This window comes from Pristis pectinata, chromosome 1 (genome assembly GCF_009764475.1).
Source record: "Pristis pectinata isolate sPriPec2 chromosome 1, sPriPec2.1.pri, whole genome shotgun sequence".
NCBI lineage: Eukaryota > Metazoa > Chordata > Chondrichthyes > Rhinopristiformes > Pristidae > Pristis > Pristis pectinata.
The window spans coordinates 62,452,444-62,472,223 of record NC_067405.1 but is presented as its reverse complement, the minus strand read 5'-3'; the positions used below and the strand labels follow the sequence as shown (position 1 = coordinate 62,472,223).

Here is a 19,780-nt window from a genome sequence, read left to right as displayed (position 1 = left end):
TCAAGTTAAATAAATAATCCTTTGTCCAAAGCTTTGTTGCCTTTCCCACTGAAACAGGATTTCAGTGTGATATTTGTAATATGATTCTGGAGTAAACTCTGAAACCCAGTTGTGAGTAACCCTCATGGGGCCAATTTTATGCAATGATTGACCTCACTCTTCCAAGGGAGTGTCATGTCACTTTTAAGGGGAGAGCTCTATGTAAAGGTAAGCATACACAAATCAAGTTCCCTTCTGCCAACCACAAATAATAATTTACTATTAATCTGGTTTGTCATCTGTGCTTTGCTTTCTGTGGCCAGTGATCTTGCATTTGTAATCCTATTGATATTTGTGGTATGTTGTTTTAGTTTAGAGTTTGCCAAGAGCGAGAAGACCTTCAGTTAACAGCCAGGATATCATCAAGATCACAAATGGCTTACGGTTTTCAGTTGGACAAACCTGGCAGTGGGGTTTGAGAATCCATCGTGTGGGTTCCTATCTGACTCAGGAAATACCTGATCACAACTCCGCACTCCTATGATGTATTTAAAAATTCTGAACAGTCATAAGAATTCCCTACTTTTTTTTTAAAAGAGTGGAAAGATGTTAAGATCTTTAGCAACTTCTGGTGCTTATTTCGAAATCTTTTGAGCAAAACATTTCCTTACACAAGAAAGAGACTGTAATTTTAGTGTACACTGTACTTCAACATGAGAACCATAGAACCATACAGCACAAAACAGGCCCTTCGGCCCACCATGTTGTGCCGTCCATAGAACCACCCTCACACTATCTAACCCTTTCCTCCCGCATATCCCTCTACCTCACATTCCTCCATATGCCTATCCAACAAACTCTTGAACCTGTCCAAAGTATCTGCCTCCACCACCACCCCAGACAGTGCATTCTATGCACCAACCACTCTCTGGGTGAAAAACCTCCCCCTGACATCTCCCCTGAACCTCTCACCCATAACCTTAAAGCCATGCCCTCTTGTCTTGAGCATTGGTGCCCTGGGAAGGAGGCGCTGACTGTCTACTCTATCTATTCCTCTCAATATTTTATATACCTCTATCATGTCTCCTCTCATCCTCCTCCTTTCCAGTGAATAAAGCCCTAGCACCTTAAGCCTCTCCTCATATTTCATACGCTCTAATCCAGGCAGCATCCTGGTAAATCTCCTCTGCACCCTCTCCAACGCCTCCACATCCTTCCTATAATGTGGCGACCAGAACTGAACACAGTACTCTAAGTGTGGTCTAACTAGAGTTTTGTAAAGCTGCATCATCACTTCGCGGCTCTTAAACTCAATCCCACGATTTACGAAAGCTAACATCCCGTAGGCCTTCTTAACTGCTCTACCCACCTGTGAGGCAACTTTCAGTGAACTGTGAATATGAACCCCCAGATCCCTCTGCTCCTCTACACTGCCAAGAACCTTGCCATTTACCCTATACTCTGCCCTGGAGTTTGTCCTTCCAAAGTGTACCACCTCACACTTCTCCGGATTGAACTCCATCTGCCACTTGTCAGCCCAGCTCTGCATCCTACCAATATCCCTCTGTAAGCTCCGACAGCCCTCCACACTATCCACAACACCGCCGATCTTAGTGTCGTCCGCAAGCTTACTAACCCAGCCTTCCACCCCCTCATCTAAGTCATCTATAAATATCACAAAAAGTAGAGGTCCCAGAACCGATCCCTGCGGGACACCACTAGTCACTGCCCTCCAATCCGGGAGCACTCCCTCCACCACAACCCTCTGCTTTCTACAGGCAAGCCAATTCCTAATCCACACAGCCAAGCTTCCCTGGATCCCTTGGCCTCTGACCTTCTGAAGAAGCCTACCAAGAGGAACCTTATCAAACGCCTTACTAAAATCCATATAGACCACATCCAGCGCACTACCCTCATCAATTTTCCTCGTCACCTCCTCAAAGAACTCTATCAGGCTTGTGAGGCAAGATTTTCCCTTCACAAAGCCATGCTGGCTGTCCCTAATCAGTCCATGATTCTCCAGGTGTTCATAGATCCTATCCCTTAGAATCCTTTCTAACAGCTTACCCACCACAGACGTGAGACTCACTGGTCTGTAATTCCCTGGACTATCCCTACTACCTTTTTGGAACAAGGGGACAACATTCGCCACGCTCCAATCCTCCGGCACCATCCCCGTGGATAACGAAGACTCAAAGATCTTTACTAGCGGTTCAACAATCTCCTCCCTCGCCTCTCGAAGCAGCCTGGGGAAAATCCCGTCAGGCCCCGGAGATTTATCTGTCTTGATATTATTTAACAACTTCAACACATCCTCTCTCTTGATATCTACAACCTCGAGAACATCACCCTTACCAGCACTCCCTTCCGCGTCATCAAGACCCCTCTCCTTGGTGAGTACCGAAGAGAAGTATTCATTGAGAACTTCTCCCACTTCCGCCGCCTCCAGGCACATTCTCCCACCTTTGTCTTTAATCGGACCTACCTTTACCCTAGCCATCCTCCTACCCTTCACGTACGTGAAAAAGGCCTTGGGATTTTCCTTAACCCTACCAGCCAACGCGTTTTCATGTCCCCTTCTAGCTCTCCTCAGCCCTTTCTTAAGTTCCTTCCTCGCTACTCTATTCCTTACGGGCCCTGTCTGAACCTTGCTGCTTATACATTATGTATGCTACCTTCTTCTCCCTAACTAGTCGTCCCATCTCTCTCGTCACCCACAGTTCCTTCACCTGAACAAAAGGTCACTCATGAATTTTGTTTCCGTCACTCCTGTTCCACTGCTGTAAGTTTGGTGGAAGCGCAGCCAGAAATTCTGCTTGCATCCATAAACTTTGTTTCTCCCAGGTTTGCGCTGATGTCATACGGTTGACTGCTACAAATCCTGAAGAAACCAACTCTCCAGAATTCTTGAAGTGAAATGCAGTCTGGTGCAAGTATAGGATTCAACAGCAAAGGAGGCATCCAGCAAGGCTGCAGCAATAAGTAGGCTTGCTGAGGTCAGGGAAGGAATACAGTGCTGAGCTTTGGTTTCATAGTGGTGGAGGGAAGATATTGATGCTGTGGGTAGAGCAGCCTGCAGAATTATTTATTTTTAAACATACCTTTCATCCCAGGGCCCAGATGAGGATTTGTAGTGTGGGTTTGAATGTGGCTACTGTCCACCCCAAGAAAGGCCACAGCCAAGAATAGTCCCCAGGGATGCCCATTTTAATCATCTGGAAGGACCAACATTACAAGGCATGAGCATAAATGTGCCCTCCCTGCACTGATGAGTGACAAGCAAGGTGGAGTTATCAAAGGCCTAGCCTGATGAACTCCATATTTTGGCTGGTCCACTGTTGGAACTGCAAGTGGCACACACTGCAGCTACAAACTATCAATAAAGTCACAGACAGAAGCCCAAGCTGATGACCCAGCACTTAATGTTTTAAGGAACCTCAAAATATTAAATCAACATTTTAAGATAATTTTCTCCCTATCCATTCCAAAATAATATTCATAGTTCAATTCCTGAGTTTTCAGCATTACTCTGAAAGATCAAAATTCATTCTCACCTGTCTTAGACCTCTCTTCCTTCCCAAAGGTTGTTGGATAAGAAGATTCTGCTGACCAGGTTCACTTTGTACACTTGAAACCCTGTTGAGCATATTAAACACAAATTAGATTACAAGTGTTAATTATGCAGTAAAAAGAATAGCAGTGCTTGCTTCATGTTTTTGTGACAAGCAGTTCTAATCTAACACTGATGGCTGTGCTCTAGTTTGGTTTATAGATTGACCTTGAAGACCAATTGACTGGAAGAATCTCAAATATTCCTTTTAATTCAAGCAAGCACATTGTTTATAAATTAAAGCCACCCAATTTAAGCTCCATTTACAGGACTATATGTAATTTTTCAGGATTGTATGAAAATTTTTGTTTAAAATTTTCATACATTAAAGATTAAAAACACTTATTGTCCATTTTTTCAGCTAGTGATTTGATAAAGTTCATTTGTAATTACTTATTCAAGATTAGTAATGGTCTGAGCTAAGTCTAACAATCAGCAAGTTGTGGATTTTACTAAAACTCTGAAATCCAGTGTAAATAATACCACAAAAGCAATGTTTTCATTTTGCCAAAAGAATATTTGTTTTGTATTTCAGCCCAAATAAATTTGTTCCAACATGCAAAAGGCTAACCTGAACATAATTTCACTCAGAAGATAAAATTGCTAAAACAGAAGCAAAAACTACTGAGATCACAAAAGTCTGCTGATTCACGAAAATATGTCTGGCAATGGTGGAGTGAGCAATTTTATAACGCAATAATAAAGAATAAAAGGGGCATCAAAATTTCAATCTTTTACTGGATATAATTTTATTTTCAAGAAATATTCCTGCTAAATTGAAAATAGTCAATATTTCTAAGTTCAAATAGCTGTATATGAAAGCACCTACTGGCACATATTCTACACCCAACTGCCCCAAGGAAGTCACCCATGTTATTGTATCTGCATCTGTTGGGCAGATTACATGGGCAGAGATTTTGTTGCTTTTGTAGTGAACGTCATATTCAAACCAAAACTGAGCTCACATGTTCTCAACGGAAGGTAGGAGGCTGAGGGGTGACCTTATAACGGTTTGTAAAATTTTGACTGGCATAGATAGGACAGATAGTCAGAATTTTTCTCCCCAGGGCAGGAGCCTGGAACTAGTGGGCACTGATTTAAGATGAGAGGGGAGAAATTTAAAGGAGATCTGAGGGGTAATTTTATTTTCCACACAGAGGGTGGTGAATATCTGGAAGAAGCTGTCAGAGCAGGTGGTGGAGGCAAATACAATTATAACATTTACTTGGATAGGAATGGTAATAGAGGGAAACAGGCTAATACGGGAAAATAGGATGAGCACAGATAGGCATCACAATTGGCATAGATAAGATGGGCTGAAAGGGCCTGTTTCTGTGCTGGATGATTCTGTGATTTTATGTGCTTAAGATGATATTCACTAGGCTATAAAAACAGTTGGATAATAGATAAAGCTGTGCTAATGGATGATCAGTGATAGATTATGATGCAGCATGTTGTAAGGTCCGGAGAATCAATAGGGAGGAGAAACAAAATAAATGTTTCCATGTAATTATCCTTCACTGTATCCCTCTAGGTGACGTTGGATGATTCAGTTAATTATGTAAAAGCTAACAGAAAAGAATATCAGATCCTTAAAGTTGTTAGTAATAATAATAGAGTAGAAAAATGTCTTGAACAGATGTATTAGAAAGAATTTCTTCTAGGTTCTTGACGGCACTACAGTATGTTGGTGTGAAAATCAGATTGGAAGACAATTAATCTAGATCCTTCACATTTTACATCCTTCCCATTATTCAGTGTCGCTTTCACAACTTGCTGGGAAGCATGCACACAATGGGAGCATGAACTTTTAAGTCAATAATGCAATGGTGACATATATCCTGTTTTTCATTACTAAATCTAATATAATAACAGAAATGCAACCAGTCTGAGGTAAATTTAATCAAAGAATGAAAATATTTCTTCTTAAGTTATGTGCTGAGATATCACTCAATTGTTTTTAGGTCTTATAATGACACAGAAGGAGACCACTTGGCTCATGTGGCCCATGTTAGCTCCTAGGGGAGCAATGCCATTAGTCAGATTTCCCGTCTCCTTATTTTCCTGTATCCCTGCAATTTATAGGGCCATTTCAGTTTACACCTTAAGTGCCTCCTGGTGCTACTTAAATCAATTAGGGTAAATATATTTCAGTAGACAGATAAGTCATTGAAAAAAGGGCCTTTTATGGTTCCCTACTTCTTAATAATTGTGTGCGTTAAGCTACATTTCCACCTTTGCCATCCAATTTTCCATCAAAGACTTGATCGTTTACAAAGCTGGGACACATGTGCATAAATGAACACTATGAGACCATGAGATCATAACATCAGTGTAATGGGAAATCTTCACAGGAGATCTGATTTTTTAATTAAATCACAGTTCCACAGACAAAAAAAAATCAACACAAAATTTATGAGATTAAAGAGAGGTGAATGGAAGTTTTTTTTAAGGGGAAAAGTCAGATGATAATTAAATAACAAGACTTGTTAAATGAAAAGGGAATTGTTTATTAGGATTCCCAGCACAAATATTGACATAAATACAACATTGCACTGTACCTAGAAAGGTTAATCTCAGCAGCCAGTCCCTGGGATTCATCGAGGACATTAGGTTCACTGCAGAGCAGGGAGATGAGTATTTAGGGAAATTATGCATGCCTTGTCCACAAACAGGGCAATTCACAAATTTACATGCTCTTCAGCAGCATGTAATTAATATAGACTACAAAAAATTAATATAAATTTATACTAGTTTAGGGACTAGAAGATAAAATTAGATTAATATTCAAAACACATGAAAAACTCAGAATCCACACTGTAATATAGTCTACAAGAAAAAAATCAATTTCTGAGCTCCTCATACAGGAAACATGGGTAGCTGAAGAAGGCAAAAACCTGTTTTGTAACATAAAGGAATTGTTTATTATATCTGAAAATGAAATGTGACAATTATATTACTATCTTCAGAATATTGTATATGTTTATGACAGCCAGTATTTCTTTCACTTATTCTACAAATTCAAATCTTTGCATATCCTTTACACAAAGGAACATAGCATGAAATAATAAGATATAGCTTACATCCAGAACAATCTTGTGTGGAGGTGACATAAAGGAATTGAACATAAGCAGGTGAGGCAATTCATATTAGTTCTGATTGCCATTTACTAACTAGTTCAAGCAAGCAATTAACACACTTAAATGTGTCACACCTGTCCAGATAGCCATAACAAAAATAACATTTCAAAGCAAGTGTTTACAAAGTCATCAGTATTGCTCTCAGAACCAAAATGCTGCCTGTTTTCAAAGAACACATTACATAATTGATATTACTACAATGCAATTTAAGAAAGCAGTCTAAGTGTAGGTGTTGACAATGACATCATCTTATTTCAAAAATGTCTGTACTCAATTTTAATATTATTCATAGAAACAAGTAATTTATAATAATTTATTGTCTCTATTTCTTTATATTTCTATACCAATTTATTAATTGTGATTTTGCTAATTGTACCGTTTGATGAACAATTTGAAAACAAATATGATAATTATCTAGGCATTGCCTGCCTTTTAATCAGATTTCTGACACATCCAAATAGCATAACAATGTCTATACAGTTGAAGGAGAAAATGGGTGATTGCAGGATATGACCTCCAAGCCTGCACATATGCAAATACTGTTAATTTCAATATGGCAAACAGGCATAACCATGGCAGGTTAACATAACTTCTAGAGGAAAGTATGGCAAAGTATGTTGTGGTTCCTGAGCTGAGGTCCTCTTTATGGCCAGCATTTGTTAGTATTTCATCGCACTGTTATACAGATGTAGTGAATTCTGAAAAAATAGTGTGACTTGTTTTACCAATTTTTTTCTCAATTTATTTATGGCCTTCAAAAGATTTAAACAATAGTTTGGAAAGGTGGCATTTCAACATGGTATAATGTTGCACATAATTTGTAGGTATAATCACAGAAATCGGACCATTTGTTTCAAATATATTGATAATATGCAAGAAATCATATACTTAAAGAACAACAGAGCAAACTGACAAACCAAGTAATAGATTATGGAGCTGGTACAGTCCTGTTTCCAACCACAATCCAAATAAACATGAACATTAGCTTTATTTTTATTCAGTCAATTTTAGACTGTGTTACGCAAAATCAGTTTTGATATTACATTACATCGATCATAAGTTAGTAATACAGGTGGGAATAACATTCCTCCAAAATTATTCTATATTCTCCAACATTGACATATGTCAAAAGAAGTTGGTAACCCGGAAAATGTACCTGCATTGCAGCTGTGGAAAGCAATAAGCATGTGAGAAATATATTCATAGTACGTAAAGATAAAATGTATGTTTGTGTCTAATACTATCTATATTGTAATAGACAGTAACTGCGACATTATCAGTCCAACAACCTTCAAAGATATAGTTCATACAAGTGCATGAATTATTTGATTGATATTGGTTAACACTGCTAAGTGGCAAATCAACATCTGCAAAGATGAAGGAAAGCTTAACAGAACATATTAAAAACAAACAATGATATTCCCATATTGGATTGCCATTGTCAAAATTCCAAATTTGATAGATAACACAATAAATTTTAATAATTTATAGAACAGTTAAATATTATAACCTTACATATAGCAGAAAATTACTAACTATATTACCTGTGGCTGGGCAAAATTCTAATTCCTGAATCAGACTGAGGAGCAGACATGGTGGAGACGTGGCTGGAAAATCGACGGCGTCCTCGACTACTGCTGGCCAGATATGCTTCTTGTTCACTAACCACACTAGGCATGCTTACGGTGTCATCTGCAAGGCAAAAAGGAAAACCTATTTAATCACTTTTCTATATTAATATCAGTTATGATGCCCCGATGACAGTGGTTAAAATGATAAAAGCTGGCATGGAACATGCTGGAACTCCCAATAAAAGCAGTTTAAGTACTTCTGTGATGAGGCTTTAGAAGTTGCAAAAACATAGTTACAAGATTTATTTTTATATACTCTGAAAGTGAAGTTTAAATTGCCTTTTTTGTGCACCTGAGCAGTTGTCAATTAGGTGATCCCATAAGCTGATAAATGTCAGAACTATTCCCTCCTGTGCAATTTACTTTTATTTTAAATGTAGCAAATGCACATTTCAGATATAAACTTTCAAATTATTTCAATGTAGATGCATGACAATCCACCCATGGTGGGAACAGGGGACTTTAACTCAGAATCCCCGTGAACTGTTTAGGTTCTCAATGAGAAAGCTTCTTCTGTTAGCCATCTCTAATTCACTAATATTCATTTCTCCTTTTCCCATATTTGTTTTCAGCTACAATACACCACTTCCTACTTAACAGGAAGATTTAATCACATATCTTTATTCTTGCAACTCTGCATTCAACTGTGAAATATCAACACAAGATCAATTTTCTTAGTCAACTCATCAGGATGTAGATTCTAGCCAAATACTTTTTTTGCCTGTGCGACCTTAGAAGTAAATATATTGAAAGGTAGCATGGTAACATTGTAACGGTGGTTCTAATTTACTAAATTACAAATACTGTCTGCAAAAATCTCTATTTTTATTTGAAAGCTTAAGAAAATTGCACATGGTTTGAATGCACATTTCCTAGAAATTATTGCATGTGATCTGGACTGATGATTGTAGTGACCTCATCCTTGCTCAAAGATCACTAAACACAGTGCATTTAACAAATGAGAAAATCTGTCAAGAACACATCATTTTGGTAATGTGTTGGGACGATGAGACCAGAGTTGAGGATAGAGAGAATGCTAGGCTACAAGAAGTATCACATGCTGTAGTTTTCTTTATAGCTACACTCAACATATTCTATCTGGAAGCACTTTCTGCCTCAGTGTTTATTTCTGCGATGTGTTTATTTTGCTATCTAATGAAGAGGGAAAGTGGTGATGGATGGCAGAGTGGAAGTTAAGTGGTGACGGGTGGCTCAGTGGCACTGTAGGTGGTGCAGCTGCCTCACAGCTCTAGTGCTCCACTTCAATTCTGATCTCAGATGCTGTCTGAGCATAGTTTGCTTGTCCTCCCAGGGAGCACATGGGTTTTCCCCAGGTGCTCTGGTTTCTTACCTCCACCCCCCCCCCCCCCCCCCCCCCCCACACACACACACATCCCAAAGGCTTGCTCTTGAGCAGGTTACCCTCTACTGTAGGTGGATGGCAGAAGAATGGGCAAGTGTGAGCACAGTTTACAGGAAAATAAGTGGGGTAATGGGATTGTACTGAGAGTTGGCATAGACTCAATGGGCTGAATGGCCTCTTATGTTGTAAGTAAATAGGAAATGAATAATATGTGGAAATTTGGAAATGTATCTAAGCTCATCCACCCTACTGGCAAAAAATGATCCTTCAACAAATATTAGATACAGATTATCTGGCCGTCACAAGCTGTTTATAGGACACTGCTCATTTAAAATTGGTTGCAAAGAAGTTGAGGATACTCTGAAGGAAATATGTGCATTAAATAAATACAAGCCTCTCGTACTCTATAATGGATATCAACCATGTTGAACATCCATATTTCAAACCAGGCTATACTTTACGATCCTTATATTTTTGATATAAAATCCCTGGCATTTGAGGAGATTGCTTTACTGGCAGAAAAGTCATCTAATTATCCATATTGGCCAGCAATATTTCTTGTGCCAGAGTACTGAAAATGGTAATTAAAACATTGAAAGGAAGATGCAATTATTGTTTTGTGAAATTGAGCAGCTCAAGCCATTTGCACCACGTGATAAACTCACCCAGCAAATTGTGGAACTTGAGAGCACAGACCCATTAGTAGAACAATTTCAAAGTTCACGCAGTACTTATGAATTAGTTGTTGGTTTATCCTTTTAGGCTGCTAGTTAACTTTAATGAGTTTTCTGGTCTATTTTAACATTGCCGCAATTAATGATTGACTTCTGAGAAGAAACTTCTGCTAAACTCACTCGACAAAAATCAAGAGAAGAAATTCCCATCTTTTTCACTCACTAGCCTGGAGATGCTAGGATAGAAATTTCTCAATGCAGTAATACAAAACAAGCAATGTTGCATTGGACATCTGTAACAAGCATGACCAATACTTCATGGCAGCTGGAACAATGAAAGGTTGGGGGGGAGGGGGCAGGAGGTATTGGGGTTGGAGTGCAAATGTGCCTACAACAAGCAGGCAGCCACATCCTCCATTGGCATTAAGTGTCACAACTTTTGCTGCAATATTTTGGATCAGTTACATCAGTAGGATCCACCCGGACAAACCTAATCATTGTGGTTCAGTATCGTACGAGAAATAAAGCAGGAAAAAGTAAAGCAGGAAGCTTTGTTCAAATCAAAAAGCCGAAAACATATTGTATTTTTGACGAAGAACCAAATATGCCCCAAATTAAAAATTATTGAAGTTAAAATGTAATATTAATCATCATGCGCTGTACGCACATGACGATGAATTAATTTGAATTAGAATTGCCTGTGTAAATGTGAGGCTTTTACAATTTTATTGCAAATACTTTAAAGTATGGAAATTTCTAAACTACAAAGGTACATTCAACATTCCAACAGGCACCATTCAAAGACAATTCAACTTAGATCTTATAAAGTATCAAATATAAAAACTGCACCTCATGCTATTTTTCACAGCCCTAAATTATGATTGTTGAAATGGAAAAAAAATGCAAAGGATGAACAAACTGTGCAGTCTGTTAAAAGCAATTAACATGCAAGTTGAACTGAAGCTCTGTTAATGACAAATGCTCACTTTCACCATCCTCCTCATCAGTCCTGCTTAGTGTGTCCTGAGAGGCCTGATGAGAAGGTTGGCTGTCCTGCTCCCACACAGTGCCTGTCCCCGTGTTTGAACGAGACATGGTGGCCAGACTCAAGCGGTAAGCTGATGTGGAAGTTCCCACAGTGCTGATGGAAGGTTTGCCTTGGTATGCTGCAAAGATATAATGAACAAGTTATGAGAGACAAATAATGGCACTGCAAGTTTCTGATTAGAGTCTTAGTACTTTCATCAACTGCAAGCAGTAACAGGAGTCTTGCACAAAAATTGTAATCAGCAGAAAATACTGATAAAATGCAAATCTTTTTGTAGAGGGTGGTGGAAAATGTGAAATTTTGCTAGTTTGTATCTGAGGGCAGGACTAGGTGTTCCTGCCTAGGTTGCCATGGAACCTAGGTGCTCAAACAAGATTTGAGTCCAAACCATAAGGCCATGTTACTGCTTATAACAGTTGGGCAAGTTTATTCAGTTCTGTGCTAAGCAGTTAGAAACCACCCCAGAGGAGCTCATTTCACTCACCACCTAATCAGAAATTACAAGGACAGCAGTTGAGCAGAAGTCAGTGACTGGACTATCCAGCTCTCAATGCAGAGGATGCACAATGGTGTGCAATTTGTAAGGCAATGAAATTTGACAAAATGGTGAAGAAAATAAATATGTATCTTAAAGGAACAGTACATATGAAGAGTTAGTGATACTACTGAGCCCCTAATCTGCATTCACATGCCACTAATACTGGGAAGCTGCAGAAATAGACTTGGTGGAACTGAAGCATAATTCAATTCTTTTAATAATTTTATGTTTAAATCTGAATGTATAATAGTTACTGACATACAGAAAAATATATTCTAATATTTTATGTCATTTTAACAGCCTTTTGTTGATTTTCCTTTCCCTTGTGGATGGCATGGGCACTAATCCTTAGTTTTTCTGACTCCCATTACAAAAATGGTTTAAACTAATACACAGCAACAAACAAAACATATGGACAATTCTGAAGTCTTGTTGCAGTACCAGGAAAACTGTTTCTTGTGTAAAATGTTCACGACTAATGCAGATTTAAACTTGCAAAGCCAGGTAACATAGTCTACCACAAAACACTCAGCAAGCAAGCAAAACACAATTCAACAGGACTAGTAACCAGGTACCTTGCCCAAATGGTATGTCAGAAATATTACATGTCAACATCTGCCACATTTACTGCCCACTTCAGCTCCCTTACACAATCTTAACGCTCTGCTAATGCATTCACACATACCTACTTTTCAACTGGGTTAATTTGAAAGCTTTGCCACACACACATCTTTTAAGGGGTTTGCACATCAAACCACTGTATCACAAACATGCTCACTTAAGTGGGGTTTCCAAGTCAATATTACTCAAGTTATCAGTGACTAGTTGTCATGACATCAAAGCAGCAAAGCAACAAGTGGGAAAATAGATGAAAATGCAGAACATGGTGACTGGAACATCAATCAGTTGTTTGATACATAAATAAACAGCACATTAAGTAATATTGAAATGGTAGATGAGAATGAGTCATGGACATAACAGTTAAGAGCACGTTCGATCTGGGCAACCATTGATTTGGCTGTCTCTTTATTGCACATTGGCTGCAGATGATCTTGGTACAGCTGCAGCTGAGCAAGCTAAGGCAATTATCAATGGTCAATAGCAAGCACATTGCTACGATCTGCAGATATTGTGTGCTGTCCACCAGTTTTCCTGGCATGCAGTCTATTGCACTGCTCAACAATGTATTTGAAGTATTTTAAAATTACACTTATCTTAAGCAATAAAACTAAAATCTGGATCGCGAACTTAAGCTTTTATAAGATTAAGGTATGAAATGAATAAAAGCCCCTGGAGTCATAAAATGTAGCAGCTTACAGAGTCCAGCCCAGTAGGAAACAAATTGTGGACCTGCTCTCCCAAATGTATGATGCTCCTGTGCCAAAGCTGCAACTAATCTCATGGCATGCAATCACAGAATTGGATTCAAATCGTAAAACATGGATAAAAGTTATTCAAGAGAAAAGCATATTTTTTCTGTTAATTCAACCCAAGGCAATCAGCTCTACTACTTTATCATCATGTTTCCAAATACCCTCATACATAGGGCTCTGTCACCTGATTTAGTGTCTGATCAGAAAGTTAGGTTACTTGTATTGTGAATAAACTATTAATTTTATCCATGAAGTGCAGTAATCTACAAGAAACAAAATTTGCGTGCTTAGGTTACCATTACCTGATCCACTATGTACTGCTTCCTTCAAGATTTTTAATTCACTGTTAAACTCAGCGACAAGTGAGCTCTTGCTGAGTGGCCTTGGAATAAATCGGCGCTCCAGCTGGTCTATAATGTGATGCCGAGCAGTTACTTCTTCGTGATTTTCTGCTGGTTGACTTAGCAGCTAGAAGAATCCCAAAGAAAAAGAGCAATTATAAATTGCCCTTATTTTGACTTCATCCCTATTTAAATACTATTCCTTTTCACCTTTTATATCCTCCCCATAGGATATCAGGACAGACGGTTAACCAATCCAGATGCACCAAGTAACAGTGTAACGCATTTACCCACAAAGCTCTGCAGCTAGCATCTAACTGAGGAGTATGAGTTGATCAAGTCTTTAATTTTTCTTTGTTTCTTGTAAAGGACACCATAACTCAGATTTAACCATCTGAGTGTTAGCCTGGAAGAAAATGAGTACTGCAGTCCACTATCTGCTGATTTGGCTAGAGGAATGTCAGCAATCAGTCTTTTGTGACTCATCTCATTAAACAAATAGACAAGTTTTCATCACATGTAACACTTAAATTTGGAACCAATGTTGTTGAGGATCGGCAGGCTTGCAGGCTCCAAGAGCTTCCAGTTGCATTTGATGTTAGCCTGGAGCAAAGATTGTTCAATTATACATTAAGACATCCAAAAGCAGAAGCAGTCCAGGGAATAGCAAAGAAGAGCAAAAGAATTTAGATGTTAATATGTAAGGGTGCTCCTTGAGCAGATGCCACTTTGAAGAATTGCAGCACTTGAAACAGATATGCATCATGGAATTAAAGGGCCAAACGCCTGACCGAGTCTGAATCAACCATCAGAAAATGATCTCGTTAATGCTCAATTTAATTTGATTAAGTGACGAAGGAAAATAGTAAGATTTGCAAAGGCTTCTTTGGTCAAAACCAACACAAAAGATTGCTGAATTTTATCAGCCATTTAGGTTCACAGCAACTTGACTTCTGCAGCCTTGTGTGCCGGAAGGAAGCCTGCCAGCCGAACTTGCCACTTGCCAACTGTGAGTTAATTACATCTGGCAATTTCCCCAAAATGAATTCATTTATAGGCCACCAGGGTGGCTTTGAAAATCAAATTGAATCTTTTGGGTGCATGGCCATCAAAAATGCATCCTAATAACTGTTAAGTATGACTTTTGGTTTCAATTTACTGAGAATTTAATTAATATAGTGAAGGCATCAAAAATTAGAGGGCAAGGAGTCAGAGCGGTTCTGAGGAAGAACTTTTTCACCAAGAGGTGATTGGAATCTGGAACACACTACTCAGAATAGGTGGTGGAGGCAGGTACTCTCTCAACAATTAAGAATTATTGAGATGAGCACTTGAATTGCCGGGGGATAGAAGGATACTAACCAAGAGCTGGTAAAATGGGATTAGCATAGAGAGGTAGTTGATGGTTGGCATGAACATGGTAGGCCAAGGGGCCAGATTCTGTGCTCTGTGACTCCATGACTCCAACATACTCCATAACAAGAAAATACTTTTAGAAGATAAATAAAACTATATGTCATTAATTTAAAATCAGGTGGTAGATTAATAGTTTGATTATAAACATCTATTTTCAGCTATTTTAATTGAACCACTAACTTACCACTTTTATTTATATGAAGGAACATTACTTCAAATCAAAATTAAAACAAAAGTTACATTTTACATCACTGACTAGTTGCATGACTCAGCAGATTTTGCATTCAGCAATATGCAGTTGAGTGGAAACTCAGGATTGAGGGGGCTCTTCAAAATGAAAACAACTTTTGGCCTATATTTCTGAAGGTCAGACAATATGAAGATTTAAGGCAATAATCACAAATTCAAAAAAAGAAAAGAAAAAACATGATTTTGTTTTTACCTTGCACTGGATAAAAGGACGCAGAAGAATAAAGATTGGGATTCTTGTTCTCACTATAAAGTCTATGAAATCCCACATGGCAAGACCTCCAACCTTCCGTAGTGCCATTTCTTTAACTTGTAAACTGAGCTTGTACCACTGACTGCCCAAATGATGTTCAAAGCACACAAGGATCACCTTTAGTGCTAATATAAGCAGAGTAATTAAAAGAGGAAATAAGTAATTGAGGCCAAATAATAATTAGTTTCATCTAAGTATATTTTATACAGGATTAATAACATAACTAATTGGTTTAAAATAAGGGAATAAATATAACTATATTACACTGAAAAGCAATAACATTAAAAGTATAGTTTTTCTTTCCATGAACTTCTCTATTAATGTTGCATATATAAAACACCACTCAGCAGCATGCAGATAAGGTATGCTCTGAAGTTATTTACATTATTTCAGCCAACCCAGTCATCAGTCCAATTTCTTGAGGTACATAAACTCTGTAATTGTTGCCATTTTATTGCTTTTTTGTATTTATATTTACTGACACACGATATGCAGTTCAAACATTGGTTGGTACATTATTTTTAAGTCAGTATCTGTTTTATGTCAATTAGCAAGCACAATTGGATAGCACAATTCCAAAATCAAATTAACTTCAATTGTGAAAATATCTCAGTGGTAGTGAGACATGAATTTGGCAATAAATATCACAATCGGACATATAATTCTATAGAGATGGTCAGCTTAAAGCTCATCTTTTATTATCTACCACAAAAAAATGCTTTCCCACATTACCCAAGTAAGCTGCCTGGCTTGTTGATTCTGTTAATCCTTCCCGTCGCAGGTCCTTCCCAGTATCCCCTGGAGTTGAACAATGTGCTGGAGAGTTCTCTAGCATGAAGTTTTTGCTCCGGGAGGTACTGATGATTCGTGGTGGGAGAAGGATATTGATTACAGTCTGTAACAGCAGGAAAACCTCAAGCTGCTCCAAGTTAGGGCTATCTATAGCAGAGAGGAATATTCGTGTCACTTAAAAAGCGAGAGAATCATATTCGTATCATCAAGTTCAATTTAAAATCAGGAAGCGCCAGCCTATCTTTTAGTTAATAAATAGAATTTTAATAGATAAATTTAAAGAATGTTGCTGCCCATTGCCTCTATCCCTTTACTGGCCTTTCTGCCTCCAAACCAATTTCTTTTCGATGAAAGATTGTAGTGATTGTAAAATTCAGCCAAACTAAGGTCCATAATCTTAACTCATGGTGGTAAGATGCACAAAAATAACTTTTACTTTTAAATAGAATCATAGCAACTGACCTTTGCTTCCAGTTCCAACCGTTAGCACAAATGGTATTAGAAGGTTCAGAAGCATCCCTTCCCTTCTTTCTTGATTAGTGAATGGGGAAATCACATGGCTTAAAGGGAAATCTTCTTTCAAAGCCTTTCATTAAAAAAAAGGTTACTTTACTTAGAATTCTTTAAACAGTATTTCAATATGTTCTATGACAATAAATATTTGTTTAGGTCTTTGGCTTAAGAAGTCCAGGGTAACTATTTGGAAGTTATAAGATATCTGAAATGTTTAATTTAATATCTACATCAAATCAAGATAAAATGATTGATAGTTCAATTTAACATAAATATTTTAGAAAAAAATTCTGGTAACACATATTTAGAATTCTGGAAAGCAACATCTGAAAAAGACTGCATTTTCATTATGCAAGCCTTTATCAGCATCAGAATTAAGGTGACAGGAAACTGGACAGACAGGATAATCCCTGCTCACCGAACAGATGTATTGGTATTTGTTTATTATTGTCACTTGTACCGAGGTACAGTGAAAAGCTTGTCTTACAAACCAATCATACAGGTCAATTCATTACACAGTGCAGTTACATTGAGTTTGTACAAAGTGCATTGATGTAGTACAGGTAAAAACAGTAACAGTACAGAGTAAAGTGTCACAGCTACAGAGAAAGTGCAGTGCAATAAGGTGCAAGGTCACAACAAGGTAGATCATGAGGTTATAGTCCATCTCATTGTATAAGGGAACTGTTCAACAGTCTTATCACAGTGGGGCAGAAGCTGTCCTTAAGTCTGGTGGTACGTGCCCTCAGGCACCTGTATCTTCTACCCGATGGAAGAGGAGAGAAGAGAGAATGTCCCGGGTGGGTGGGGTCTTTGATTATGCTGGCTGCTACACCAAAACAACGAGAGGTAAAGACAAAGTCTAAGGAGGGAATGCTGTTGTCCACGATGCTCTGGGCTGTGTTCACAACTCTCTGCAGCTTTTTGCGGTCCTGTGCAGAGCAGTTACTGTACCAAGCCCTGATACATCCAGATAGGATGCTTTCTATGGTGCATCGGTAAAAGTCGGTGAGAGTCAAAGGGGATAAACCAAATTTCTTTAGCCTCCTGAGGAAGTAGAGGTGCTGGTGAGCTTTCTTGGCCTTGGCATCTATGTGATTTGACCAGGTCAGGCTGTTGGTGAGGTTCACACCTAGGAACTTGAAGCTCTCAACCCTCTCGACCTCAGCACCATTGATGTAGACAGGTGCATGTACACCGCCCCCTTTCCTGAAGTCAATGACCAGCTCTTTTGTTTTGTTGACATTGAGGGAAAGGTTGTTGTCATGACACCATTCCACTAAGCTCTCTATCTCCTTCCTGTACTCCGACTCATCGTTGTTGGAGATACGGCCTACAACAGTGGTATCATCTGCAAACTTGTAGATGGAGTTAGAGCAGAATCTGGCCACACAGTCGTGAGTGTGTAGAGGGCTGAGGATGCAGCCTTGTGGGGCACCAGTGTTGAGAATAATCGTGCCGGAGGTATTGCTGCCTATCCTCACTGATTGCGGCCTGTTTGTTAGAAAGTCAAGGATCCAGTTACAGAGGGAGGTGTTGAGTCCCAGGTCTCGGAGTTTGGTGACAAGCTTGCTTGGAATTATTGTATGGAAGGCAGAGCTGTAGTCAATAAACAATAGTCTAACGTATGTGTCTTCACTGTCCAGATGCTCCAGAGCTGAGTGTAGGGCCAGGGAGATGGCATTCGCTGTAGACCTGTTTCGCCGATAGGCGAATTGCAATGGGTCCAGGTTGTCTGGTAGGCTGGAGTTGATGCGTGCCATGACCAACCTCTCAAAGCACTTCATGATGGTGGATGTCAGAGCCACTGGTCAGTAGTCATTGAGGCATGTTACCTTGCTTTTCTTTGGTACTAGGATGATAGTGGTCTTCTTAAAACAGGAGGGAACCTGAGATTGAAGCAGGGAGAGGTTGAATATGTCCGCGAATACTTCTGCCAGCTGGTCAGCACAAGATCTGAGCACGCGGCCCGGGACACCATCCGGGCCAGGTGCTTTCCTCGTGTTCGCTCTCCAGAAGACTGATCTTACGTTCTCCATTGTGATCACAGGTTCAGCTGCGTTGGTGGCTGTCAGGGTGGATGGTGACAATCCATTTCCCTTTTATCTACTAATATCATTCAATTCTTATCAGATGCTGCATGACCTAACATCTGCAGTAACTTGCTTCTCCAGCTGGAATCTCATGACTCTAGCATTGTCTTTTACAGCCTTTTTCTCTCTCTCTTCCTGTTTTGCATTTGCCTTCTTCAATATACATCTTCTCCAGACAGATCTCCTGGGATTAAACAAGCCTTCACCAACTTCTCTTAGCCAGTGCTGCCATTGCCACCACTTGTGTTGTTCAGTCTTTTCTAATTGGACTGTATCACACATGTTCTCTTTAGTCTCACTAACGCTTCTCCCCTTCTCTGCAACTTGAAGCATGTTTGATTTCTAACTTTTCTCTGTTCTAATAGGTCAAACCTAAAAATCTGTTTCTCTCTCCAGTGATGCTGTGTGATCTGCCAAGTAATTCTGGCAATCTCTGTTTTTATTTCAAATTTCCAGCATCTGTTTTTGATTATTTTTCAATTAAAATATATTTGATTGAATTTCTATGTTTCAAGTTGGGTGAATTCTTTTCTTTGATGATTTGGCTGAAAAAAATTGAAGTAATAAATGAAAATGGCCAAAGGTACTATTTCACCATTTTATTTCTTTGTGTGTTATATTTAACGTTTTGTTTCAGTTATCCATTAGTAGTTCTCTGCTTGTACAATATACCATGGAATTTACAACTGGCTCTTCCAATCTGTGGATGCAACTTGGGTAGAAACTCTGCAACAAGTACATAAATCTGCATATATGTTTTTCTCCAT

At 38.8% G+C, this 19,780-nt stretch overlaps 1 protein-coding gene across 3 annotated transcripts in view; it reads right to left on the bottom strand.

Moving 5' to 3' along the window:
* Window positions 1–19,780, bottom strand: part of LOC127574760 (protein unc-80 homolog) — a 211,845-nt gene that overhangs the window by 7,147 nt on the left and 184,918 nt on the right. For all 3 annotated transcript variants that reach the window (XM_052024066.1, XM_052024057.1, XM_052024074.1), the window contains 8 exons: window positions 16,870–16,993; window positions 16,348–16,554; window positions 15,556–15,740; window positions 13,659–13,824; window positions 11,384–11,563; window positions 8,274–8,421; window positions 6,151–6,207; window positions 3,534–3,615 (listed from right to left, as the gene is read on the bottom strand). In XM_052024066.1, coding sequence (XP_051880026.1) covers window positions 3,534–3,615; window positions 6,151–6,207; window positions 8,274–8,421; window positions 11,384–11,563; window positions 13,659–13,824; window positions 15,556–15,740; window positions 16,348–16,554; window positions 16,870–16,993 — 1,149 coding nt within the window. The remainder of the gene's footprint in view (window positions 1–3,533; window positions 3,616–6,150; window positions 6,208–8,273; window positions 8,422–11,383; window positions 11,564–13,658; window positions 13,825–15,555; window positions 15,741–16,347; window positions 16,555–16,869; window positions 16,994–19,780) is intronic.